The following is a 27696-nucleotide window of genomic DNA, read 5'->3' on the forward strand; positions in this document are numbered from 1 at the left end:
TCTTTGACGTCGACAGAACGTCGAGGGTTAGTCTTTAGATTTTAATTGTCCCCTCGAACACATGAAGTTCTGTAATTAACTTTTAGTTTGTTAGCAGGTACATGTATGCAGCTATGGTATACACTGAAATCTCCTAGCCACAGTACTTTACCATGCCTCAAGACGAGCCAAACAAAATTACTAAAGCCATTGATAACGTGTAGTATCGTCCGGCAACCCGTGTTCGTTAGCAGCGAAAATACTGCAGTTCTGTCACGCCATGAAATGAATTCGCAGGTGCGAATACGAACAACCACCAGCTGTGTAAGGGAATGACAACAATGAAAATCTGTCCCGGATTGGGACTCAAAACCGGATTTCCCGCTTTACGTGAGCAGTTGCGTTAACCACTTTGAAAGAACAGATGGCATCTTCGTATCGTTAAGGCTAACCGGCTCATGACCTCCTTCGATGCGGATGCGCACGAATTGCCTGAACTCTTACGGGACTCGGTGGATTTTCTGCGCGAGGATTGGATACAATGGCAGGGGCACTAAGAATGCAGTGTGTCGACTATAAGTTGAGAATGTGGGTCTCACGGGGAAAGTGCCAGGGATAAGTCCCTGCAGTCGCACTATCTTCTGTGCCTTGGGTGGCTCAGATGGATAGAGCGTCTGCCATGTAAGCAGGAGATTTTTTATTTGCTTATTTACATGTCAAGTTCCGTAGGACCAAATTGAGGAGCAAATCTCCAGGGTCGCGGAACGTGTCAGTACATGAAATTACAACATAAAAGTAATAACAGTTAAAAATAAATGTTCATGAACCTGAAAAAATTCCGTCCATAAGTTTAAGTACACGCTATCAGCAATACAATAAGAATCAGCTAAATTTTTCAAGGAACTCCTCGACAGAATAGAAGGAGTGATCCATGAGGAAATTATTCAGTTTCGATTTGAAAGCGCGTGGATTACTGCAAAGATTTTTGAATTCGAGTGGCAGCTTATTGAAAATGGATGCAGTAGTATACTGCACACCTTTTTGCACAAGAGTTAAGGAAGTCCGATGCAAATGCAGGTTTGATTTCTGCCGAGTATTAACCGAGTGAAAGCTGCTTACTCTTGGGAATAAACTAATATTGGTAACAGGAAACGACAATAAGGAATATACATATTGAGACGCCAATGTCAAAATACCCAGACGCGTGAACAGAGGTCTACAAGAGGTTCGTGAACTCTCTTAAGGCCCGAACCGCCTGTTTCTGAGCCAAAAATATCCCTTTAGAATGGGAAGCGTTACCCCAAAATATAATACTATACGACATAAGCGAATGACAATAAGCAAAGTAGACTAATTTTCGTGTAGAAGTATGACTCACTTTCGATACCGTTCGAATAGTAAAAATGGCAGTATTAAGTCTTTGAACAAGATCCTGAAAGTGGACTTTCCACGACAGCTTACTATCTATCTGAACAACAAGAAATTTGAACTGTTCAGTTTCACTAACCACATGCCTCTTCTGTGAAATTAAAACGTCAGGTTTTGTAGAATTGTGTTAGAAACTGTAAAAACTGGGTCTTACTGTGATTTAACCTTAGTTTATTTTCTACAAGCCATGAACTGAGGTCGTGTACTGCACTATTTGAAACCAAGCTAATGTTGCACACAACATCCTTTACTACCAAGCTAGTGTCATCAGCAAACAGAAATATTTTATAGTTACCTGTAATACTAGAGGGCATATCATTTACATAAATAAGGAACAGGAGTGGCCCCAACACTGATCCCTGGGGGACCCCCCACTTGACAGTATCCCACTCAGATCCCATATCACACCCTTTATCAACATTGTGAATAATGATCTTTTGCTGCCTGTTTGATAAAGTAAGAGGTGAACCAATTGTGAGCTACTCCCCGTATTCCGTAATGGTCCAACTTCTAGAGCAATATTTTGTGATCAACACAATCAAATGCCTTAGTTAAATCAAAAAATACACCAAGCGTTCGGAACTTTTTGTTTAACCCATCCAGTACCTCACAGAGAAAAGAGAATATAGCATTTTCAGTTGTTAAACGACTTCTAAAGCCAAACTGTACATTTGATAGCAAATTGTATGATATAAAATGATCAATTAACCTTACATACACAGCCTTTTCAATAACTTTCGCAAACACTGATACCATAGAAATAGGTCTAAAATTATCTACATTATCCCTTTCTTCCTTTTTATAAAGCCGCTTTACTACTGAGAACTTTAATCGCTCAGGAAAGTGACCATTCCTAAAGGAAAAATTACCATTATGGCTAAATACAGGGCTAACATGTGCAGCACAGTACTTTAATATTCTGCTATACACTCCATAATAACCATGAGAGTCCTTAGTCTTCAGTGATTTAATTATTGACTCAATCTCCCTCTTGTCTGTATCGTGAACTCTCACCACTTATTGCCCTAACCGCCCGTTTCTGAACCAAAAATATCCTACCTCGGAAAGGCATTTGCAAGAAAGTTATATGATTTCCTGTAGAAACTAAACTTTTATTTAATTCACCAGCAATGCTCAGAAAATGATTGTTAAATACTGAACACATATCTAATTTAACAGTAACAGAAATAGTTTTACTGCGAACTGACTTTATATCGTCGACCTTGTGCTGCTGACCACACACTTCCTTCACAATTGACCATATGGTTTTAATTTTATCCTGTGAATTAGCTATTCTATTTGCGTACCACGTACTCTTTGCCTTCCTAATAACATTTTGAAGCACCTTACAATACTGTTTGTAATGGGCTACTGTAACTTGATTGTGACTACTTCTAAAATTTTGATATAATTCCCGCTTTGTTCTACATGACATCCTTATCCCACTAGTCAGCCACCCGGGCTGCCCATTACTCCTTGTACCCCGTTTAGAATGTTCTAATGGAAAGCAACTCTCAAAAAGCATGAGAAATGTGTTAAGGAAAGCATTGTATTTATCATCTATGTTATCGGCACTAGAAACACCCTGCCACTCTTGTTCCTTGACAAGTTTTAAAAAACTCTCTATTGCTGTTGGATAACTTTCCTACATAGTTTGTAATTAAATATGACATTGGTTTGAGTACAAAAGCCTTTTAGTGTTAAAATTTGTGCAGCATGGTCTGAAAGGCCATTCACGCTTCTACTAACAGAATGCCCATCTAGTAATGCAGAATGAATAAAAATATTGTCTATGGCTGTGCTACTGTTCCCCTGCACCCTAGTTGGAAAAAACACAGTTTGTGTCAGATCATATGAATTTAGGAGATCAACCAACATCCTTTTTCTTTCACAATCACATATAAAATTAATATTGAAGTCACCACTTATAACTAGTTTCTGGTACTTCCTACAAAGTGAATCAAGAACCCTCTCTAGCTTGAGCAGAAATGCTCTGAAGTCGGAGTTAGGGGACCTGTAAACAACAACAATTAGAAGTTTAGTTTCACTAAATTCAACTAACGCTGCACAACGTTCAAATATCTATTCAGTGCAGTGCGGTGATACGTCTATGGACTCGAATGGAATACTGTTTTTTACGTACAGAGCCACTCCCCCACCCCGCAAGGAACTCCTTGAGAAACAGCCAGCTAATCTGTAGCCTGGTAAAGGAAGCTTCTGAATTGTCAAATTATTTAAGTGCTGGTCTGATATACCAATAATTTCAGAGTCAACATCTAAAAGCAGTTCACTAACTTTATCTCTAAAACCTCTTATATTTTGATGAAATACGGTAATTCCTTCTCTTCTTGGAAACATTACAAGGTCACTGCCTGGTATCGGCGGGTAAACAAAATATTGCGTCTCTGTGTTGTTAAGAAGAGCGATGCAGTGTTCTTCCAGACGTGCACGTTTGTCCGAAGGTCCGAAGGAACAGGTTGTGACACAGGAACGACGACGTATTGAAGTTTGGTTCTGGCCTTGTCGGGTGCACGGATGGGCGATGCGGTTAAAGCGACTGCTCGCGAAAAGCGGGAAATGAATGATCGAATCCCGGTCCAGAAAAGATTTTTCATTGTCTTCATTCCCTTAAACAGGTGCTGGTTTTTCTTGTTCACAACTGCGAGTACACTTGATGTATTTCATAACGACCGTAGTCGCCGCATTGTCTGTTCTTTCGAACATGCATGCAAGTCCGAAGGAACATTGCATAGTTTTTCTTAACGACACAGGCACTGCAATATTGTGTTTGTCAGGTCTACCTACTTGACTTCTTTAGACGTCTGGATTGCCCTTGTGGCAAGATGTTTTGCAGTAGCGGTAATACAAATCATGGCATTTGGGGGAGGGGGGAGGAGTGATGTGTTGTGTGTTGCCTGCGAGAATTAGTGAACGTATGAAAAATAGGTGCCAGGTTTTCTAGGTTGACTAGTGAATTAAGTCAGGATACCACAAGGCAACTTGCGCTTGAACAGGTGTTTATACACTACTATTTGGATCGACACTGGTTGGTTTCCTTAATCCTCACTAAGATGCAGCTAGGGGCTCTCCTCCACTCTCTTACTAAAGTCAGCTTTCGCACCCATCAGTGCATCAGACAACAAGAGTGCAGCACAGTTTAGATGAAGAACTGAATATGGGATAACATCGTGCAACGTGGTTGCCGCATGTGTTGAACACTGATCAAATTCAAACACTCCGACCAACAGGTGGAATGTTTTGAAATGAAACCTGTTGTGTTTTGCATGCCGATTTGCAGTTGGGTGGGGATGAGACATGTCTTCACCACTTAGCACAAGAAATGAAACCAGAATCAAAGCACTGAAGAGAATTCGTGGTCCTGAACTAAAAGCGTAAGTTCGCTTCATTTGCCAGAAAGGATGGCAAGTTAATTTCGATGCGTAAGAGATTTTCCCACTGGCTAGTATGAAAGGTGTAAATCAGTAACAGGCGAATATTATGTAGGTGTTTTATATCAAACGGCTGAAGAAAATACTCGAAAAGAGGCTATGATTGCTAAACCAAACCAGTCGTGTTTCAGCAGTCCAATGCAGTACAGCGATATTCTGTGCTCTTGTCTTCGGCAGTTCTTTGACAATGCGTCAACAGAGTGATCTCAAGAAACTATTTCTGGAACAAATAAATCCAAACAAATTTTGGCTGCTAAACATTTTAGTCCAATTTACATGTTGTGATTTTCGGAAACAAATGTGCTGCCCTTTCTGCACCGCAGTAGAGGCGTGTAATTTACACATTGAAAATAAGTGTAGCAAAAACAAAAAAAACTACTTCAAAAATGACAGTATTTTTGAACATGGAAAACAATGGATTACCTGCCTTTGTAAAGGTCGAGCAGTAACTCCAGATCTACATCCACATCTACAGTTCCCAAGTTACCTTAAGGTGTGTGGCGCAGTGTGCCTCGGACCCCATGGACCCCATTGCCCCCCCCCCCCCCCTCTCCCTGTCACACTGATAAATGCCACGTGGGAAGAGCAACTGTCCATAAGCCTTCGCATGATTTGTAATTTCTCTGATTTTGCAGTCTTCGTCATTTAGATAGATTAATGTGGGAGGAAGCAATAAGTTGCCTGACTGTTCAGGGAACGTACACCCTCCAGCAAACGTCGTCATGATTCAGAAACACTACCTTGTAACATCTGTAGCCGTTGTTTGACAAGCGACTCTGAGAAAATCCTTATCTCACAAAATATACTTTGCTGCAACGTGCAGCTCATCTTTCTTGTCTCTTTCTCCCATTTCGTGTATGTGCGTGTGAGTGAGTTTCGGCGGGGAGGGCGATGCGTTTACCTCCCGTTTTGCTCTCCTGTTGCAATGTCTTCGTCTCAGCGCAGCTCTTAATCGAACGTCCTCAATTACGAGGGTCACTCCAAAACAAATGCACACTATTTTTGTAAAATTACAGTTTTCATTCTCCATGTGTGAAAGTTTTACAGTGTGTAGATACATCCTTCCCGCTTGTTTTCAAACTTAGTTCAACCTGTTCCCGTGAGTGGCGCCGTCACAGCATGTCTTCTACATCTACATCTACATCCACATCCATACTCCGCAAGCCACCTGACGGCGTGTGGCGGAGGGTACCTTGAGTACCTCTATCGGTTCTCCCTTCTATTCCAGTCTCGTATTGCTCGTGGAAAGAAGGATAGTCGGTATGCCTCTGTGTGGGCTCTCTGATTTTATCCTCATGGTCTCTTCGCGAGATATACGTAGGAGGGAGCAATATACTGCTTGACTCTTCGGTGAAGGTATGTTCTCGAAACTTTGACAAAAGCCCATACCGAGCTACTGAGCGTCTCTCCTGCAGAGTCTTCCACTGGAGTTTATCTATCATCTCCGTAACGCTTTCGCGATTACTAAATGATCCTGTAACGAAGCGCGCTGCTCTCCGTTGGATCTTCTCTGTATCTTCTATCAATCCTATCTGGTACGGATCCCACACTGCTGAGCAGTATTCAAGCAGTGGGCGAACAAGCGTACTGTAACCTACTACCTTTGTTTTCGGATTGCATTTCCTTAGGATTCTTCCAATGAATCTCAGTCTGGCATCTGCTTTACCGACGATCGACATTATATGATCATTCCATTTTAAATCACTCCTAATGCGTACTCCCAGATAATTTATGGAATTAACTGCTTCCAGTTGCTGACCTGCTATTTTGTAGCTAAATGATAAAGGATCTATCTTTCTGTGTATTCGCAGCACATTACACTTGTCTACATTGAGATTCAATTGCCATTCCCTGCACCATGCGTCAATTCGCTGCAGATCCTCCTGCATTTCAGTACAATTTTCCATTGTTACAACCTCTCGATACACCACAGCATCATCTGCAAAAAGCCTCAGTGAACTTCCGATGTCATCTACCAGGTCATTTATGTATATTGTGAATAGCAACAGTCCTATGACACTCCGCTGCGGCACACCTGAAATCACTCTTACTTCGGAAGACTTCTCTTCATTGAGAATGACATGCTGCGTTCTGTTATCTAGGAACTCCTCAATCCAATCACACAATTGGTCTGATAGTCCATATGCTCTTACTTTGTTCATTAAACGACTGTGGGGAACTGTATCGAACGCCTTGCGGAAGTCGAGAAACACGGCATCTACCTGGGAACCCGTGTCTATGGCCCTCTGAGTCTCGTGGACGAATAGCGCGAGCTGGGTTTCACATGACCGTCTTTTTCGAAACCCATGCTGATTCCTACAGAGTAGATTTCTAGTCTCCAGAAAAGTCATTATACTCGAACACAATACGTGTTCCAAAATTCTACAACTGATCGACGTTAGAGATATAGGTCTATAGTTCTGTATATCTGTTCGACGTCCCTTCTTGAAAACGGGGATGACCTGTGCCCTTTTCCAATCCTTTGGAACGCTACGCTCTTCTAGAGACCTACGGTACACCGCTGCAAGAAGGGGGGCTAGTTCCTTCGCGTACTCTGTGTAAAATCGAACTGGTATCCCATCAGGTCCAGAGGCCTTTCCTCTTTTGAGCGATTTTAATTGTTTCTCTATCCCTCTGTCGTCTATTTCGATATCTACCATTTTGTCATCTGTGTGACAATCTAGAGAAGGAACTACAGTGCAGTCTTCCTCTGTGAAACAACTTTGGAAAAAGACATTTAGTATTTCGGCCTTTAGTCTGTCATCCTCTGTTTCAGTACCATTTTGGTCACAGAGTGTCTGGACATTTTGTTTTGATCCACCTACCGCTTTGACATAAGACCAAAATTTCTTAGGATTTTCTGCCAAGTCAGTACATAGAACTTTACTTTCGAATTAATTGAACGCCTCTCGCATAGCCCTCCTCACATTACATTTCGCTCCGCGTAATTTTTGTTTGTCTGCCAGGCTTTGGCTATGTTTATGTTTGCTGTGAAGTTCCCTTTGCTTCCGCAGCAGTTTTCTAACTCGGTTGTTGTACCACGGTGGCTCTTTTCCATCTCTTACGATCTTGCTTGGCACATACTCATCTAACGCATAATGTACGATGGTTTTGAACTTTGTCCACTGATCCTCAACCCTATCTGTACTTGAGACAAAACTTTTGTGTTGAGCCGTCAGGTACTCTGAAATCTGCTTTTTGTCACTTTTGCTAAACAGAAAAATCTTCCTACCCTTTTTAATATTTCTATTTACGGCTGAAATCATCGATGCCGTAACCGCTTTATGATCGCTGATTCCCTGTTCTGCGTTAACTGTTTCAAATAGTTCGGGTCTGTTTGTCACCAGAAGGTCTAATATGTTATCGCCACGAGTCGGTTCTCTGTTTAACTGCTCAAGGTAGTTTTCAGATAAAGCACTTAAAAAAATTTCACTGGATTCTTTGTCCCTGCCACCCGTTACGAACGTTTGAGTCTCCCAGTCTATATCCGGCAAATTAAAATCTCCACCCAGAACTATAACATGGTGGGGAAATCTACTCGAAATATTTTCCAAATTATCCTTCAGGTGCTCAGCCACAACAGCTGCTGAGCCAGGGGGCCTATAGAGACATCCAATTACCATGTCTGAGCCTGCTTTAACCGTGACCTTCACCCAAATCATTTCACATTTCGGATCTCCATCAATTTCCTTCGATACTATTGCACTTCTTATCGCTATAAACACGCCTCCCCCTTCACTGTCCAGCCTGTCTCTGCGGTATACATTCTGATCTGAGTTAGGATTTCATGACTGTTTACGTCTGGTTTCAGCCAACTTTCTGTCCCTAGTACTATATGGGCGTTTTGACCGTTTATTAATGAGAGCAGTTCTGGGACCTTTCTATAGACGCTCTTGCAGTTTACTATTAGCACATTAATATTGTTATTCCCTGTTGCATTTTGCCTACTCCTACCTTGTCGCGTCTCAGGAGGCGTCTTGTCGGGCCTAGGGAGGGAATTCTCTAACCTAAAAAACCCACATGTGCACTCTACACGTACTCCGCTACCCTTGTAGCCGCTTCCGGCGTGTAGTGCACGTCTGATCTATTCAGGGGGACCCTACATTTCTCCACCCGCTAGCGGAGGTCGAGAAATTTGCACCCCAGATCTCCGCAGAATCGTCTGAGCCTCTGGTTTAAGCCTTCCACTCGGCTCCAAACCAGAGGACCGCGATCGGTTCTGGGAACGATACAAGATGGCTGTCATAGAATTCCTGTGCTGTGAAAACGAGGCAGTGGGAAACATCCACAAGAGATTGAAAAAGGTGTATGGAGATGCTGCTGTCGATCGCAGTACAGTTAGTCGGTGGGCAAGCAGGTTACGCGATGAAAGCGGGCACGGCAATATTGAGGATTTTCCTCGCAGCGGCAGGCCTCGTACTGCACACACTCCAGACAATGTGCAGAGAGTTAACGAATTGGTGACTGCTGGCAGACGCATCACAGTGAACGAATTGTTACGCTACGTTGGGATAGGAGAAAATGTTGGCGTTAAAAAAGGTTTGTGCCAGGTGGGTTCCCTGTGGCTCACAAAGAAACAGTGGCTCTCTGAAACACCCACCTTACAGTCCTGACCTGGCTCTATGTGACTATCATCTCTTTGGGAAGCTGAAAGACAAGGCTTGAAGATGATGACTCCCTTATGCACGCTGCCAAACAGTGGCTCCAACAGGTTGGTCCAGAATTTTACCATGCAGGTATACAGGCGCTGGTTCCAAGATGGCGTAAAGCAGTTGAGAGGGATGGAAATTAAAAGGATGTATCTACACACTGTAAAGCTTTCAGACATGTAGAATAAAAGATGGATTTAAAAAAAAAAATAGTGTGCATTTCTTTTGGAGTGACCCTTGTAGTTATGGATATATTCCTTATCAGTGTTTTCCACATCCGTCTCTAGCATTCTGTGGCCTGCAGCTGATAGGAATGATGCGTTTCAGGCTCGCAGGTAGTATTAGGCTATTAATTAATGTTTTGTCTACTACATGGTCCTTTCGTCAGTCCAGATACGGTATTCAATGCCAGTTGTAATGGTTTTCATTGTTTACGTTGGTAATGATATCAATATTTTTGACAGTCAATATCCTAAAGAGTAAATAGCCTTTCGAATTGGTTTGGATCTTCTTCATGATTTGCTCTAGTGGTGAATTTTGAAATTTGTGGTAAGTTCCTATGGGACCAAACTGCTGCAGTGATCGGTCCCTAGGCTTACACACTACTTAAACTAACTTAGGCTAAGGACAACACACAGACCCATCCCCGAGGGAGGACTCGAACCTCCGACGGGGGGAGCCGCACAAACCATGGCAATGCTCCTTAGACCGCACGGCTACCCAACGCGGCAATTGCTTTTGGAAGCACTTCTGTATTTACCTAGACAACCGGTACACTAGTCCACAATTGGTTGACACACTAACGAGTGAGAACACCGTCGCTGTCCGCACAATGCGGACTTTCTGCAAATGAACACGTGAGGAAGGGTATATACGTAACGGGCTACGGGAACAAGCAGATAGTGATGAAACTGGAGCGCAAGGGAGACGTCGTGACTGTCAGTACGTTCTTGACGAAACTTTTCAAGAAGTAAACTGAAATAATGGCGTCTTGCAAAAGTGCAAGTGTTGTCTTGTATTACGAAACTATGGGAGACATAGATAAGATCGATTTCTTGCTGAAAACGGAGCGAATTGCCGGAAGTAGACTTAAAAATGCATGCTGCGGTGAGTACATTCCATAGAGAAAAAATGGCGGCATAAAAAGCTGTTTGGAATTCATAATAACCCTCGGGCAACAGCTGGCCGTATGCTCTCTGCAAAAGGTGTCCTCAATTGGACGCAAACATCGAACGCCAGAAGCGACTAGACTTACAGCCAATTATTTTCCAGAATTTTTGCCAAGGACTCCGACGAGAAGACCAACAAGGGTATACAGAGTATTTCACACAGAAAACGACCTGTAATTCTGTGAAAATAAAATTTCATTATCTTCTTTAATCTATCCTATTCGCTATTAATCCACGTTAGCTTTCGTGCATAAGCTCAAATCAACAACAAAAAATTTAGCAAGTGAGTAGGCAGGTGACACGGTTGCGACCGTCAGCGCTAGGAAAATGATCCACTGAGGAAGAGGAATGTGCACGAAAACTACTCTACTGGCCATTAAAATTGCTACACCACGAAGATGACGTGCTACAGACACGAAATTTAACCGACAGGAAGAAGATGCTGTGATTAGCAAATAATCGGCTTTTCAGAGCATTCACACAAGGTTGGCGCCGGTGGCGGCACCTACAACTTGCTGACATGAGGAAAGTTTCCAACCGATTTCTCATACACAAACAGCAGTTGAACGGCGTTGCCTGGTGAAACGTTGTGATGCCTCGTGTAAGGAGGAGAAACGCGTACCATCACGTTTCCGACTTTCATAAAGGTCGGATTATAGCCTATCGCGATTGCGGTTAATCGTATCGCGACATTGCTGCTCTCGTTCGTCGAGATCCAATGACTGTTAGCACAATATGGAATCGGTGGGCTCAGGAGGGTAATATGGAACGCCGTGCTGGATCCCGACGGCCTCATGTCACTAGCAGTCGAGATGACAGGCATATTATCCGCGTGGCTGTAACGGATCGTGCAGCCACGTCTCGATCCCTGAGTCAACAGATGGAGACGTTTGCAAGACAACAACCATCTGCACGAACAGTTCGACGACGTTTGCAGCAGCATGGACTATCAGCTCGGAGAGCATGGCTGCGGTTACCCTTGACGCTGCATCACAGACAGGAGCGCCTGCGATGGTGTACTCAACGACGAACCTGGGTGCACGAATGACAAAACGTAATTTTTTCGGATGAATCCAGGTTCTGTTTACAACATCATGATGGTCGCATCCGTGGTTGGCGATATCGCGGTGAACGCACATTGGAAGCGTGTATTCGTCATCGCCATACTGGCGCATCACCCGGCGTGATGGTATGGGGTGCCATTGGTTACACGTCTCCGTCACCTCTTGTGCGCATTGATGGCACTTTGAACAGTGGACGTTACATTTCAGATGTGTAATACCCGTTGCTCTACCCTACATCCGAGACATTCGAAACCCTACATTTCAGCAGGATAATGCATGACCACATGTTGCAGGTCCTGTACGGGCCTTTCTGGATACAGAAAATGTTCGACTGCTGCCCTGGCCAGCACATTCTCCAGATGTCTCACGAATTGAAAACGTCTGGTCAATGGTGGCCGAGCAACTGGCTCGTCACAATGCGCCAGTCACTACTCTTGATGAACTGTGGTATCTTGTTGAAGCTGCATGGTGTAATGGTTCTTTATTTAAGTGACCATTACGGCACTCCAACCCCAGTTCTCGATACCAGTAATATCGTACTACTTTTCAGCGAAGTAACAGAGATATTTTTGTGACAATATTCACATTTGGTTTTATTAATGTATAGGTACTCCGATGTATCGATATATTACAGTGATATGGTTCTTGTGTGTATTCATTTCTGTGAGACTATCATAATCTTCGACCTACTTGTAACCGTTTTGGCGCGAATGCGCACAGAACAGTCTTTGTTTCACTTTGGAAAAGTTAAGTTGTTATTTCGCTTTGTAAAAGAACAGTCAAGTCTTGTGTTTGGTTAAAGTGGAAATTAAATATATGAAGATTGATACAAAACTGTTTTCTTGAGTGATGTGACAATTAAGAAGAAGTATATATGAATTGACAAGAAGTTTAATAAAAAATGTAGATCGTGAACGCCAAGTCAAAAATTATTTCTACCATACCATTGTTCTGATCTGGGATTGTTTGATCGTTAAGAATTTTCTGAAAAATGCATTTGTTAGGTCTTCGAATACTGCTAAAATACAGATCTGGACCTTCCAGCAGTCAAAGTGGGATCACCCTAGAATCAACAAGATGAGCCATAACAACTTCGACGAAATCTATGTGGGAATCCATTCAAGATAAGTACCAAAATTAATGACTTTATTACAGTGACTTCATTATTTCCATTCTGATGGTACCATCCACAGTCAATAACTTCGTTGTTTGCCCGATAAAGCGAGCATATGCTGCGTGAACAACATTATTAACCTGATTTCTAACCTACTTTGCAAGTGGTGGTATTGTTAGAATGTTCAGCTGTACCTGTACACCCCATCCAAGCTCTGTTTGACTCAATGCCCAGGCGTATCAAGGCCGTTTTTACGCTCAGAGGTGGTTGTTCTGGGTACTGATGTCTCACGATCTATGCATCCAAATTGCGTGAAAATGTAATCACATGTCAGATCTAGAATAATATACAGTATTTGTCCAATGAATACCCGTTTATCATCTGCATTTCTCCTTGGTGTAGCAATTTTAATGGCCAGCAGTGTACTTACGCATTGGGTTAATCCTGCCTCATATGGCTTCCAGAGCAATAATGGGGAATGGGCCGAACGACTAACGAGACAATGGGCTGATAGAGGAATAACGGCCACTCACCAGTGCCAGACACATGCCGGTAGAAGAGAAGAGCAGCAGCCGCCTGCGACCCACTCGGTCCACCAGGAAGGGAGCGAAGCACGACTCCACGAGCATGGTGCCGTTGATGATCATGGGGGCGACGATGTCGCTGACGGAACCACCTGCCGCGATGAAGATGCTCTGGCTGTAGAAGAGCACCGCGTTGATGCCCTGGATCTGCTCGGCGCACACCACGCCCAGAGAGATGGCCAGCGCGCGGCGGCAGCGGCGCGACCGGAACAGGTCCAACACAGAGGGCTCGTTCAGCCTGGACTCCTCAACGGCTTTCTGCAAAGGAGCCGCATTTCGTCACTTCAAAGGCGATAGCCCTGAGGTCAAACAGAACGACAACGATAAGCCATCACTGTTAATAATACACAAAGAATCATACACCTAAGACCTATAGAAAGGTCCCAGACTCCCCTCATTAATAAACGGTCACAATGCCCACATAGTATTAGGGACAGAAAGTTGGCTGAAACCAGATGTAAACAGTAATGAAATTCTAAACTCAGATTGGAATGTACACCGCAGAGACAGGCTGGACAGTGACGGGGGAGGCGTGTTTATAGCGATAAGAAGTGCAATAGTATCGAAGCAAATTGACGGAGATCCGAAATGTGAAATAATTTGGGTGAAGGTCACGTTTAAAGCAGGCTCAGACATGGTAATTGGATGTCTCTATAGGCCCGCTGGCTCAGCAGCTGTTGTAGCTGAGCACCTGAAGGATAATTTGGAAAATATTTCGAGTAGATTTCCACCATGTTATAGTTCTGGGTAGAGATTTTATAATTTGCCGGATATAGACTCGGAGACTCAAACGTTCATAACGGGTGGCAGGGACAAAGAATCCAGTGAAATTTTTTTAAGTGCTTTATCTGAAAACTACCTTGAGCAGTTAAACAGAGAACCGACTCGTGGCGATAACGTATTAGACCTTCTGAAGACAAACAGACCCGAACTATTTGAAACAGTTAACGCAGAACAGGGAATCAGCGATCATAAAGCGGTTACTGCATCGATGATTTCAGCCGTAAATAGAAATATTAAAAAAGGTAGGAAGATTTTTCTGTTTAGCAAAAGTGACAAAAAGCAGATTTCAGAGTACCTGACGGCTCAACACAAAAGTTTTGTCTCAAGTACAGATAGTGTTGAGGATCAGTGGACAAAATTCAAAACCATCGTACAATATGTGTTAGATGAGTATGTGCCGAGCAAGATTGTAAGAGATGGAAAAGAGCCACCGTGGTACAACAACCGAGTTAGAAAACTGCTGCGGAAGCAATGGGAACTTAACAGCAAACATAAACGTAGCCAAAGCCTTGCAGACAAATAAAAATTACGCGAAGCGAAATGTAGTGTGAGGAGGGCTATGCGAGAGGCGTTCAATGAATTCGAAAGTAAAGTTCTATGTACTGACTTGGCAGAAAATCCTAAGAAATTTTGGTCTCATGTCAAGGTGGTAGGTGGTTCAAAACAAAATGTCCAGACACTCTGTGACCGAAATGGTACTGAAACAGAGGATGGCAGACTAAAGGCCGAAATACTAAATGTATTTTTCCAAATCTGTTTCACAGAAGAAGACTGCACTGTAGTTCCTTCTCTAGATTGTCGCACAGATGACAAAATGGTAGATATCGAAATAGACGACAGAGGGATAGAGAAACAATTAAAATCGCTCAAAAGAGGAAAGGCCGCTGGACCTGATGGGACACCAGTTCGATTTTACACAGAGTACGCGAGGGAACTTGCCCCCCTTCTTGCAGCGGTGTACCGTAGGTCTCTAGAAGAACGTAGCGTTCCAAAGGATTGGAAAAGGGCACAGGTCATCCCCGTTTACAAGAAGGGACGTCGAACAGATGTGCAGAACTATAGACCTACATCAGTTGTAGAATTTTGGAACACGTACTCGTATTATGTTCGAGTATAACGACTTTTCTGGAAACTAGAAATCTACTCTGTAGGAATCAGCATGGGTTTCGAAAAAGACGGTCGTCTGAAACCCAGCTCGCGCTATTCGTCCACGAGACTCAGAGGGCCATAGACACGGGTTCCCAGGTAGATGCCGTGTTTCTTGACTTCCGTAAGGCGTTCGATACAGTTCCCCACAGTCGTTTAATGAACAAAGTAAGAGCACATGGACTATCAGACAAATTGTGTGATTGGATTGAAGAGTTCCTAGATAACAGAACGCAGCATGTCATTCTCAATGAAGAGAAGTCTTCCGAAGTAAGAGTGATTTCAGGTGTGCCGCAGGGGAGTGTCGTAGGACCGTTGCTATTCACAATATACATAAATGACCTTGTGGATGACATCGGAAGTTCACTGAGGCTTTTTGCGGATGATGCTGTGGTATATCGAGAGGCTGTGACAATGGAAAATTGTACTGAAATGCAGGAGGATCTGCAGCGAATTGACGCATGGTGCAGGGAATGGCAGTTGAATCTCAATGTAGACAAGTGTAATGTGATGCGAATACGTCGAAAGAAAGATCCCATATCGTTTTGCACAATATAGCAGGTCAGCAACTGGAAGCAGTTAATTCCATAAATTACCTGGGAGTACGCATTAGGAGTGATTTAAAATGGAATGATCATATAAAGTTGATCGTCGGTAAAGCAGACGCCAGACTGAGATTCATTGGAAGAATCCTAAGGAAATGTAATCCGAAAACAAAGGAAGTAGGTTACAGTAAGCTTGTTCGCCCACTGCTTGAATATTGTTCAGCAGTGTGGGATCCGTACCAGATAGGGTTGTTAGAAGAGATAGAGAAGATCCAACGGAGAGCAGCGCGCTTCGTTACAGGATCATTTAGTAATCGCGAAAGCGTTACGGAGATGATAGATAAACTCCAGTGGAAGACTGTAGGAGAGACGCTCAGTCGCTCGGTACGGGCTTTTGTTGAAGTTTCGAGAACATACCTTCACCGAGGAGTCAAGCAGTATATTGCTCCCTCCTACGTATATCTCGCGAAGAGACCATGAGGATAAAATCAGAAAGATTAGAGCCCACACAGAGGCATTACGACAATCCTTCTTTCCACGAACAATACGAGACTGGAATAGACGGGAGAACCGATAGAGGTACTCAAGGTACCCTCCGCCACACACCGTCAGGTGGCTTGCGGATTATGGATGTAGATGTAGATGTAGAAAACATAATGACTATGTGCTTCATAGTCTGTTGGTTCACCTTTGGAATGCAATACAGCATCGATTCTGTAAGTACTTCTGTAAGTTTATGGAGGTGTTACAATGGATTTGCAACAACACAGGCAGTGGAGTGGTGGTGGCCAATGACTGTCAGGATGCTAATATATTTTAGCATTCATAGACAATTTTTTAACGTCTCTTCCTCTGATTACGTCAACATCTATATGGCTTCTCTGCAAATCACACTTAAGTGCCTGGCCGAGGGTTCATTGAACCACCTTCACACTAATTCTCTATTATTCCACTCTCGAACAGGCTGAGGAAAAAACGGACATCTATATCCTTCCGTGTGAGCTCTGGTTTCCCCTATTTTATTAAGATGTTCATTTCTCCCTATGTAGGTCCACGTCAACAAAATACAGGGTGTATGAAAAAGAATTATCCGATTTGGCACGTCTATAGTTATGAAACTAATAAACATACATAATTAACTTTGTTTTTTGATGAATGGGGCCCCTCAGTGATGTAGGCATGTCTTGAGGTACAGCTTCCACAGCTACTATTATGCAATGTCCCAGTTCATTCACGCTTCTTGATAATGGAGACACATAAATAGAGTCTTTAAAACCCCCACAAGAAATAATCACATACAGTCAGGTACGGTGACGTTGGAGACCAGTAATGTAAGACTGAATGATTTGGTCCAGCATGACAGATCCACGATTCAGTAATCCTTTGATTTAAAAATCCCCACGCTTCCAGATACCAGTGAGGCGGTGCCCCATCCTGTTGGCAAATGAAGTCATTCGAATCAGTCTCCAGCTGTGGGAAAATAAAGTTCTCAAGACCATCGAGATATGAGCTTCGTACAATAGCGTTCTCAGTTAAGAAAAATAAACCATACACCTTTTACTGTGAAACTGCAGGAAACTCATTAAATTTTGGAGAGTCCCTATCATCTTGTACAACTTCATGTGGTTGTTCTACATGGATATTCTGCAAATCACATTTAAGTGCCTGGCATATTCTCATATTATGACGGTTCACCTTTCCATTTAAGTGGAATGTTGCTTCGTCACTAAACACTAAGCGTGGAAGAAAACTGTCATCCCCCATCTTGTCAAGAACGAAATTATAGAATTCCACAGGTTGTTGTTTGTCACTTTCACGAAGAGCTTGCAATAGCTGAATTTTGTATGTTTCATGTTATAATGTGGACGCAACACACGCCAGCCGGACATCTGGGGCATGCTGAGCTGTCGAGTTGCACGGCGAACGGATTTCTTTTCAGATTGTCTCCTAACTCGTTTATATAGATAAGGAAAAGCAGAGGGCCTATGACACTACCTTGGGGAATGCCAGAAATCACTTATGTTTTACTCGATGCCTTTCCGTCAATTACTACGGAAACCACGAACGTTGTTGCATAACTGAAAGGATATTCCATAAGCACGCAATTGGATTGCAGGTATTGTGATGACAGGTATTGTGTCAAAAGCCTTCTGGAAATCTAGAAAGACGGAATCGATTTGAAATCCCACGTCAATAGCACTCAACACTTCATGTGATTAAAGAGCTACTTGTGTTGCACAAGATCGATGTTTTCTAAAGCCGCGTCAAGTAATGTGTCAATAGTCAGTTCCCTTCGAAGAAGTTCATAATTTTCGAGCAGAATATATGTTCCAAAATCCTACTGCATGTCGACTTTAATGATGTTGGCCTGTAATTTAGCGAATTGCTCCTACTGTCTGTCTTGAATATTGCTATGACTTGTGCAACTTTCCAGTCTTTGGGTACGCGTTTTTGGTCGAGCGATCGGTGGTATATGATTGTTAAGCATGAAGCTATTGCATCAACTTACTCTGAGAGTATGATATCTAATTCTAAACTAGTCATGCTGGCAGCTGTTCTTGATTCGAATTCTGGAATATTTATTTCGTCTTCTTTGGTCAAGGAATTTCGGAAGGCTGTGTTTAGTAACTCTGCTTTAGCGGCACTGTCATTGCTATCGTGCAGAGAAGGCAGTGACTGCGTCTTGCCGCTAGCATACTTTACATATGACCAAAATCTGTTTGTATTTTCTGCCCGGTTTCGAGACAAAAGTTTCGTTGTGGAAACTGTATAAGCATCTCGCATGGAAATTCGCGCTAAATTTCGAGCTTTTGTAAAAGATTCCCAATATTAATTGAAACTCCAAAGAAGTTACTAAAATTATCACAGTAATCATAAAAACCTTAACTGGTTGTCATTTAGTAATTTCCAAGAACAGTAATACAAAATCTTTCGTGAGTGAAATACCCAGTCCCATAGGTCAAATAATACTAGAATTAAATCATTGTACCAACTTATATTACAAAAGTTCATAATCCACAACTGAATTGTGGGTCAAATTTCTCGAAATCCTCAAAAGAAAAAAATGTATGCAGTCAGACAATAATTTAAAATCCTAAATACTGCCTTCACCCATAAAACTGAAATTTCACAGAACAAATTATTTCCAAGAAGAAAATGCGTAAACCAGGTACATACTGAGAATTTACTGGACAGAATAATTCTTACCTTTATTTACAGCCTTTTCATTGTACATACAAATATCAAGTAGCATATGGTGAGATGTCACCCAAGAGACTCATAAAAGAAAAACGTAAAAAGCTCAACTCAAGTTTGCCACAAAATTTTCTCAAACACACAAGCTGTAACAAAAGCGTCCAATGCGAGCCACATAACTCTGTTAGTATTAGCGCTCAGACTCAAAATAAAACGTGCACAGGCTTCAATCAAATACCGTCAGACTCCAAGAGAAAGCCTAAATAGCACTAAATGATTTTTTAGCGACTATATAGAGTAGGCTAATAAACTGCATCCTGCTGCACTCTGCATTGTTATGGTTCAAATGGCTCTAAGCACCATGGGACTTAACATCTGAGGTCATCAGTCCCCTAGACTTAGAACTACTTACACCTAACTAACCTAAGGACATCACACACATCTATGCCCGAGGCAGGATTCGAACCTGGGACCAAAGCAGCAGCGCGGTTTCGGATTGAAGCGCCTAGAACCGCTTGGCCACAAAGACTGGCTGCATTGTTATTAAACAACATCTTGTATAACCAAGAACCGGCTACCCCCTCCCAATGGTGGTATATGTGGAAACGATGCAGTTAAATAGATATGCAAATTAATTAAATTGACATGTAACTTAATTACATTAGTTATGAAAATTAATTAAATTCATAAATGGAGGAAAATTCGAAAATGGTAGGAATTTCAAAAATTGTTAGCAATTTCAAATTGTAGTCCTGGTTCACAATACCACCACTAGAGGCTGCTGTCAGACTCTCCCATCTCCCATTTCCCCTCTCCCCTCCTCCCACTCCTTCTCCTCCACTTGTGAATCGGTGGGAAAAAACAAAGGAAGGAAGTAAGTTTGGGTTTAACATACCATCAACGTAGAGATCGTTAGAGATGGGGTGGGTAAAAGTCTCCATCTGTGTTGAGCTGCCAAAGAGGATGGACGTTAAGTCTTTACTTTATTATTCGTGTGATATGTTCAGTGGATGAGATGTTGGTGTCAGACAAGGAACAATTGAACAGCTATATTAGCCATAATCATGCAGCTGAAGACTGCGTCCATACCTCCCTGCATCACGCTTGGAAACTGCGGATAATGGATGAGCAATAAGAAGAAGAATATATTTCATCAAAAAGTGATGAAATGTGTCCAAATTTCACAGCATGTTAATACTCTGCATCTGATGTGTAGAGTAGTGTGATTTTGTTGAGTTTCCCCATACAATCCAGATCCTCATGAGGGAATATCCCCTTTCTGATCGTTCTCAACACCGGAATTAGCCAACTGCTCAATGATAAAGTGAGCACTATACTCTTTGAGATCGTGGAAAGAGACATGCATGTGTCATGCAACTGAAACTTCAAGTTGCGCATATTATGGGCAGCACCAGGGAACTTCCCAGTGAGGTGCAATGATCACTATGAGGAGTTTCCGCTTTTCCGCTTTCCAATATAACAGCTGCCCACAGATATGACAGTCAACAGCCGTATTGAACAAATCATTGTTCTCCTTTAACTTCGTTATGGGAATATTGATGCTGAAAATCTGATCAACTTCCCATGAAAGTTTCTCGAGCTCAAAGAGCAACCAAATCGCAGGATCATCCCTGATATATACACTCCTGGAAATGGAAAAAAGAACACATTGACACCGGTGTGTCAGACCCACCATACTTGCTCCGGACACTGCGAGAGGGCTGTACAAGCAATGATCACACGCACGGCACAGCGGACACACCAGGAACCGCGGTGTTGGCCGTCGAATGGCGCTAGCTGCGCAGCATTTGTGCACCGCCGCCTTCAGTGTCAGCCAGTTTGCCGTGGCATACGGAGCTCCATCGCAGTCTTTAACACTGGTAGCATGCCGCGACAGCGTGGACGTGAACCGTATGTGCAGTTGACGGACTTTGAGCGAGGGCGTATAGTGGGCATGCGGGAGGCCGGGTGGACGTACCGCCGAATTGCTCAACACATGGGGCGTGAGGTCTCCACAGTACATTGATGTTGTCGCCAGTGGTCGGCGGAAGGTGCACGTGCCCGTCGACCTGGGACCGGACCGCAGCGACGCACGGATGCACGCCAAGACCGTAGGATCCTACGCAGTGCCGTAGGGGACCGCACCGCCACTTCCCAGCAAATTAGGGACACTGTTGCTCCTGGGGTATCGGCGAGGACCATTCGCAACCGTCTCCATGAAGCTGGGCTACGGTCCCGCACACCGTTAGGCCGTCTTCCGCTCACGCCCCAACATCGTGCAGCCCGCCTCCAGTGGTGTCGCGACAGGCGTGAATGGAGGGACGAATGGAGACGTGTCGTCTTCAGCGATGAGAGTCGCTTCTGCCTTGGTGCCAATGATGGTCGTATGCGTGTTTGGCGCCGTGCAGGTGAGCGCCACAATCAGGACTGCATACGACCGAGGCACACAGGGCCAACACCCGGCATCATGGTGTGGGGAGCGATCTCCTACACTGGCCGTACACCACTGGTGATCGTCGAGGGGACACTGAATAGTGCACGGTACATCCAAACCGTCATCGAACCCATCGTTCTACCATTCCTAGACCGGCAAGGGAACTTGCTGTTCCAACAGGACAATGCACATCTGCATGTATCCCGTGCCACCCAACGTGCTCTAGAAGGTGTAAGTCAACTACCCTGGCCAGCAAGATCTCCGGATCTGTCCCCCATTGAGCATGTTTGGGACTGGATGAAGCGTCGTCTCACGCGGGCTGCACGTCCAGCACGAACGCTGGTCCAACTGAGGCGCCAGGTGGAAATGGCATGGCAAGCCGTTCCACAGCACTACATCCAGCATCTCTACGATCGTCTCCATGGGAGAATAGCAGCCTGCATTGCTGCGAAAGGTGGATATACACTGTACTAGTGCCGACATTGTGCATGCTCTGTTGCCTGTGTCTATGTGCCTGTGGTTCTGTCAGTGTGATCATGTGATGTATCTGACCCCAGGAATGTGTCAATAAGGTTTCCCCTTCCTGGGACAATGAATTCACGGTGTTCTTATTTCAATTTCCAGGAGTGTAATTTTGGACAGTTTAGACTTGAATCACATGAACATTGAACTTGGTACACAGCCACATTTTTCTATGAAGGTTGTATGTGAGGCTGTAGGGTCGCCTTCACAGCGTGTCACACGAGCGAGGTGGCATTCAAAATCAGCATAAACTACAAAGGGGCATCGATCCTGCTGATAGGAATTCTTCAACTTGAAGAGCCTGTTTTCCTTGGTAGGCATTATAACACATATTGGTTTCCTTGTTGAGCAATCAATTTGATGGTTTGCTAAAAACTAGCTTGTGGAAAAATAATTCAGACATCTTAAGCAAATATGGTCCCCCCCCCCCCCCCATGAACCATGGACCTTGCCGTTGGTGGGGAGTATTCCGTGCCTCAGCAGTACAGATGGCTGTACCATAGGTGCAACCACAATGGAGGGGTAGCTGTTGAGAGGCCTGACAAATGTGTGTTTCCTGAAGAGGGGCAGCAGCCTTTTCAATAGATGCAGGGGCAACATTCTGGATGATTGACCGATCTGCCCTTGTAACATTAAACAAAACGGCCTTGCTGTACTGATACTGCAAACGGCTGAAAGAAAGGGGAAAATACAGCCAAAATATTTCCCGAGGTTATGCAGCTTTACTGTATGGTTACATGATGATGGCGTCCTCTTGGGTAAAATATTCCAGATGTAAAATAGTCCCTCATTTGGATCTCCAGGCGGGAACTACTCAGGAGGACGTCGTTATCAGGAGATAGGAAAATGTCGTTCTAGGGATCAGAGCGTGGAATGTCAGATCCCTTAATCGTGCAGGTAGGTTAGAAAACTTAAAAAGGGAAATGGATAGGTTAAAGTTAGATATAGTGGGAATTAGTGAAGTTCAGAGGCAGGAGGAACAAGACTTCTGATCAGATGAATACAGGGTTATAAATACAAAATCAAATAGGGGTAATGCAGGAGTAGGTTTAATAATGAATAAAAAAATAGGAATGTGGGTAAGGTACTACAAACAGCATAGTGAACACAATATTGTGGCCAATATCTATAAGAAGCCCATGTGTACCACAGTAGTACAAGTTTATATGCCAACTAGCTCCGCAGATGATGAAGAGATTGATTAAATGTACGATAAGATAAAAGAAATTATTCAGATAGTGAAGGGAGATGAAAATTTAATAGTCATGGGGGACTGAAATTCGATAGCAGGAAAAGGATGAGAAGGAAAGTAGTAGATGAATATGGAGTGGGGGTAAGGAATGAAAGAGGAAGCCGCCTGGTAGAATTTTGCATGGAGCGTAATTTAATCTTAGCTAACACTTGGTTCAAGAATCATGAAAGAAGGTTGTATACATGGAAGAAGCCTGGAGATGCTGGAACGTTTCAGACAGATTATATAATGGTAAGACAAAGATTTAGGAACCAGGATTTAAATTGAAAGACATTTCCAGGGGCAGACGTGGACTCTGACCACAATCTGTTTGTTATGAACTGTAGATTAAAACTGAAGAAACTGCAAAAAGGTGGGAATTTAAGGAGATGAGACCTGGATAAACTGATAGAACCAGAGGTTGTAGAGCGTTTCAGGGAGAGCATTAGGGAACGATTGACAAGAATGGGGCAAAGAAATACAGTAGAAAAAGAATGGGTAGCTTTCAGAGATGAAATAGTGAAGGCAGCTGAGGATCAAGTAGGTAAAAAGACGAGGACTAACAGAAATACTTATGTAACAGAAGAGGTATTGAATTTAATTGATGAAAGGAGAAAATATACAGGGTGGTCCATTGATAGTGACAGGGCCAAATATCTCACGAAATAAGCATCAAACGAAAAAACTACAAAGATCGAAACTCGTCTAGCTTGAAGGGGGAAACAAGATGGCGCTATGGTTGGCCCGCTAGATGGTGTGAGGGTACTGGTGTGTAGTATCTGTAAGTGGTTGTTCTTTGGAGGGCGACAATGCCCAGTGGTGCAGAGAGTCGCAAGCAGAGGCAGTTGTTGAGAGGCTGTGGAAGGTGTAGGCTGCGTGAGGCAAAGGCGGTTGCGTAGCGAAGGATTTATCTCTATGTTTAATAGTAGTGGCACACAGTTTGAATAATAGTGTGTTTATGTTTGTGCAGTGTGATAAAGGAAATAAATTAAATTTTACCAGTTCTTAATGCGTCTCCGTCAGCTAGTACCACAACATTGCATTTAACAACGAACGAAGTCTCGATATACACGGTCAGCTAAAACAAGAGGGATGTAACATAATAAACATTAATTAACCCATATAATCTCCAAAGACGACGGGAGGTTATATTTGGCGACGCATGTGTCGGACGTCGATTCCTTCGCAATCTTCGGATCGTCGGAGAAGATGGGCATAACAAATGGTGAGTGAAGCAGCTAATTGCGACCGCGGTGCTTCGTGTCTAATTGTTTTCCACGTTGCACAGGAGAAATTAAGAAAGGACCTCTGAACTATGTTAAAGACTGTGATATTTATAATATGATTTTTAAACTAAGTGTTGGGGACTAATCATTAACGGACAGTGATTTTTGTGAACAATGTTAAAATGGCGGACAAAACGCAAAACAACAGTGAAGTTATTAATGAGGAGGGACAAGTTAATGCTTTAGTCAATGTAGAATGCGAGTTTGGACTTGAGAATACCACACTTAACGTAATGGAAGATAGTGGTGTAGTTAGTTTCGATTCAACGACGCCTAGTTCAACACCAGTGAGTAGTCAACAAACGGGAACGAGTGTTAGCACTAACGATTTGATAGCGCAGATGTTGAGAGAAATCAAAGAGGAAAGTAGGAACCCCAATGAAGAAATAATGCAATGGTTAACTTGCGAACTGAGCTCATTAATTCACTTAATCAGAAACATAAGGAGCTCCAAAAACAATGTGATACCAAACATGAAGAACTTGAAAATAAAATGCAAGGTCTTAACACAAACGTTAATGAAAAGGTAAACAATCGAGGACATTAGTTAATAAAGTTCAAGAAACAGTTAAGGCTCAAAACGATGAATTTTTTAAAATTAAGAGTACATGTAAAGGCAACAAAGAAACAATTTTTAAGTTAGTTCAAGGCATACAGACTCAATGTACTGAACTGAGTACCGGAGTATGCGAAATTCGCCAAAAGGTAATGTCATCCGAAAATGGTTTGAACAATGTCAATAAAGACCTTATACGTCGGGAAATCAGTGCAGCATTACGCGAAGTTGATAACAGTATGGTTAACGTACGTCAAGTTATTGTAGATAATGGATTGAGCGTACGCAATTTTCAAGATTACGATCCGAAACAAGGTATCCATGCAGCTGCCTTTATTAAGCAATTTAAACACGCGTCTCCAAGACATTATACGGAACGTGCGAAAATTGATACTTGCATTAGCCACATGAAAGGCGAAGCACATATCTGGGGCATCAGTGTTTCAGAAAATTATTCACAGTACAAAGAAATTGAATCTGCATTCTTGAGTAAATTTTGGTCGCGAGAAAAACAATGGGATGTAAAACCAAAGATTCTTACACCGCCGAACTACGCAAGACATTATGGAACAATGCGCGAATATATGCAGTAATTTTGAAACGACAATGCCTATCTTGATTATCCGGTCAAGGAAGAGGAATTGAAGTTATTTTGATACAGAAGCTACCTTTCGTGGTACGTGAAAAGTTAGCACTCACTCCAAAACTGAACTTGGAGCAGACCTGCCTAATGATCGATAGAATTGATGTACCTAACCATGAACGCGAACAGTGCGATAGAAATAATGACGATCGTCATTCGCGTGGTAATGGCCCACCGTGACAAGAATTTATGAGTAATGGAAGACCAAGCAGATTTGATAGAAGAGGGGACGGAAAACAAAGAAGAAATGAGTATGACACACCGAACAGATTTAATTACAATCAGTACTCAGATCGATCACAGTATGAAGAAAATAGACGACAACAACGATCGCCGGAACAAGAAAGGGGCCCAGAGCGTAATCCACAGGAATGTGAACCAGTAAACTAAGTCAAGTTTCGAAGACAACCCGCTCCGAAACTTAAGTTACAAGAAATGGGTCGGATGTAGCGATTAACGCAATCAAGTGTGAACGAGTAGATGATATTAAAGACGATTTGTATCGAGAGGATGAAAATAATGATTAAGAAATCTTAATGCCTTTTGTAGAGGTGGAGGTATGCGGAATTATTGTGGACGCACTATTGGACTCAGTGAGCGAAGCGAGTGCAATTTCAGAAAATCTGTGTTCACAATTAAATAATCTGGTGGCATTTCCAACAGCCCTTGTGAACGGCGTACGTATTGTCATTGCTGTAGGTAATAGAAGCAAACCCATTAAAGGTCAAGCTCTATTGAAGTTTAGAATCAATGAAGATGAGTATGAGCAGAGCGTATTAATTGTTGGATCTCTTAATGTCGGATTAGTACTTGGAATCGATTGGTTGACTGAAATGAGGTGCAGTATTGAATTTGAAAAGGGTTGTCTGCGGACGAGAATAAATAACGTCGAGAAGAAGATAATGTTTAAAAGGATTTATTAATGAAGAAAATAAGGGCGCTGCGTGCATTAAGATGAGGCTAATGCGTTTCCGAGGAGAAGAGGAACTGGCGACTTATGATGATTCTGAGGAAGATCCTGTTCTGCGAGAGAAGACTAATGATGAACATGCTCTGACTGGTATTCGAATCAAGATTCAGACGTCAGTGAACTTGACGGAAGCAAAAAGAGAGGAATTAATGGAAGTGCTGAGACGCGAAGTTGACCTGTTTTCAAAATTACCTGGAGTAATTAAAGGATGTGTTTGCAAAATTAAAGTCAAGGAACATGAGCCATTTCGCAGCAAATCGTATGCAATACCTTTAGCGAAGAGAGAAGCAGTGAACAAGGAAATCAAAAGGATGTTGGCTAATTAGGTAATTGAGAGATCAGACAGTGAATACTCGAACCCAATACACTCTGTAGGAAAAAGGGACGGTACAGTACGCATTGTTCTTGACGCTCGCGCAATAAACCGCATTATTCTTCCGCAACGTGATCAACCTGAAAGTTTAGAATGTCTTTCGCAAAAGTTCTAAGGAGTGAAATATTTGATGGCAAAGAAAGCAGAAGAAAGGAAGCAAGCCCACGATAAAATAGTGAAACTTATCACGTACAAGGTTGGAGATCTGATCCTAATTCGGACACACACGAAGTCATCTAGTGTGAATGAGGAGATAAAAAAGTTCAATCATTATTACAAAGGACCATTCAAGACCAGAAAGCTAGTTCACCGGAATTCAGTGGAGGTAGAAGTGATTAAATCTGGCAAATACCATAGCCTACAACATGTTGAGAACATTAAGTTGTATAAGTGTCCTCAACTATCACAAGGAAGTGTCAATTAGTGAACCGTGTTTAGTTATAAACATGCTATGTTACTGATGGACAAACCCTTGGACAATAGTCGGTAGCTATTGTGAAATGTTGAAGACTGTAGTCGGTAGCTGCAGTGCGTGCATTTTATTCTCTGTATTTGATATCGTGTGACTTTCTCTTA

General features: G+C 42.8%; 1 protein-coding gene across 1 annotated transcript in view; it reads right to left on the minus strand.

Annotated features, from left to right (window-relative positions):
- The window catches only part of LOC124789235 (facilitated trehalose transporter Tret1-like), a 79445-nt gene that overhangs the window by 13276 nt on the left and 38473 nt on the right, over nucleotides 1-27696 (minus strand). The window contains exon 3 of the mRNA XM_047256530.1: nucleotides 13386-13694. Within this exon, the coding sequence (XP_047112486.1) occupies nucleotides 13386-13694 (309 nt within the window). The remainder of the gene's footprint in view (nucleotides 1-13385; nucleotides 13695-27696) is intronic.

This window comes from Schistocerca piceifrons, chromosome 3 (genome assembly GCF_021461385.2).
Source record: "Schistocerca piceifrons isolate TAMUIC-IGC-003096 chromosome 3, iqSchPice1.1, whole genome shotgun sequence".
In the NCBI taxonomy this organism is placed as follows: Eukaryota; Metazoa; Arthropoda; class Insecta; order Orthoptera; family Acrididae; genus Schistocerca; species Schistocerca piceifrons.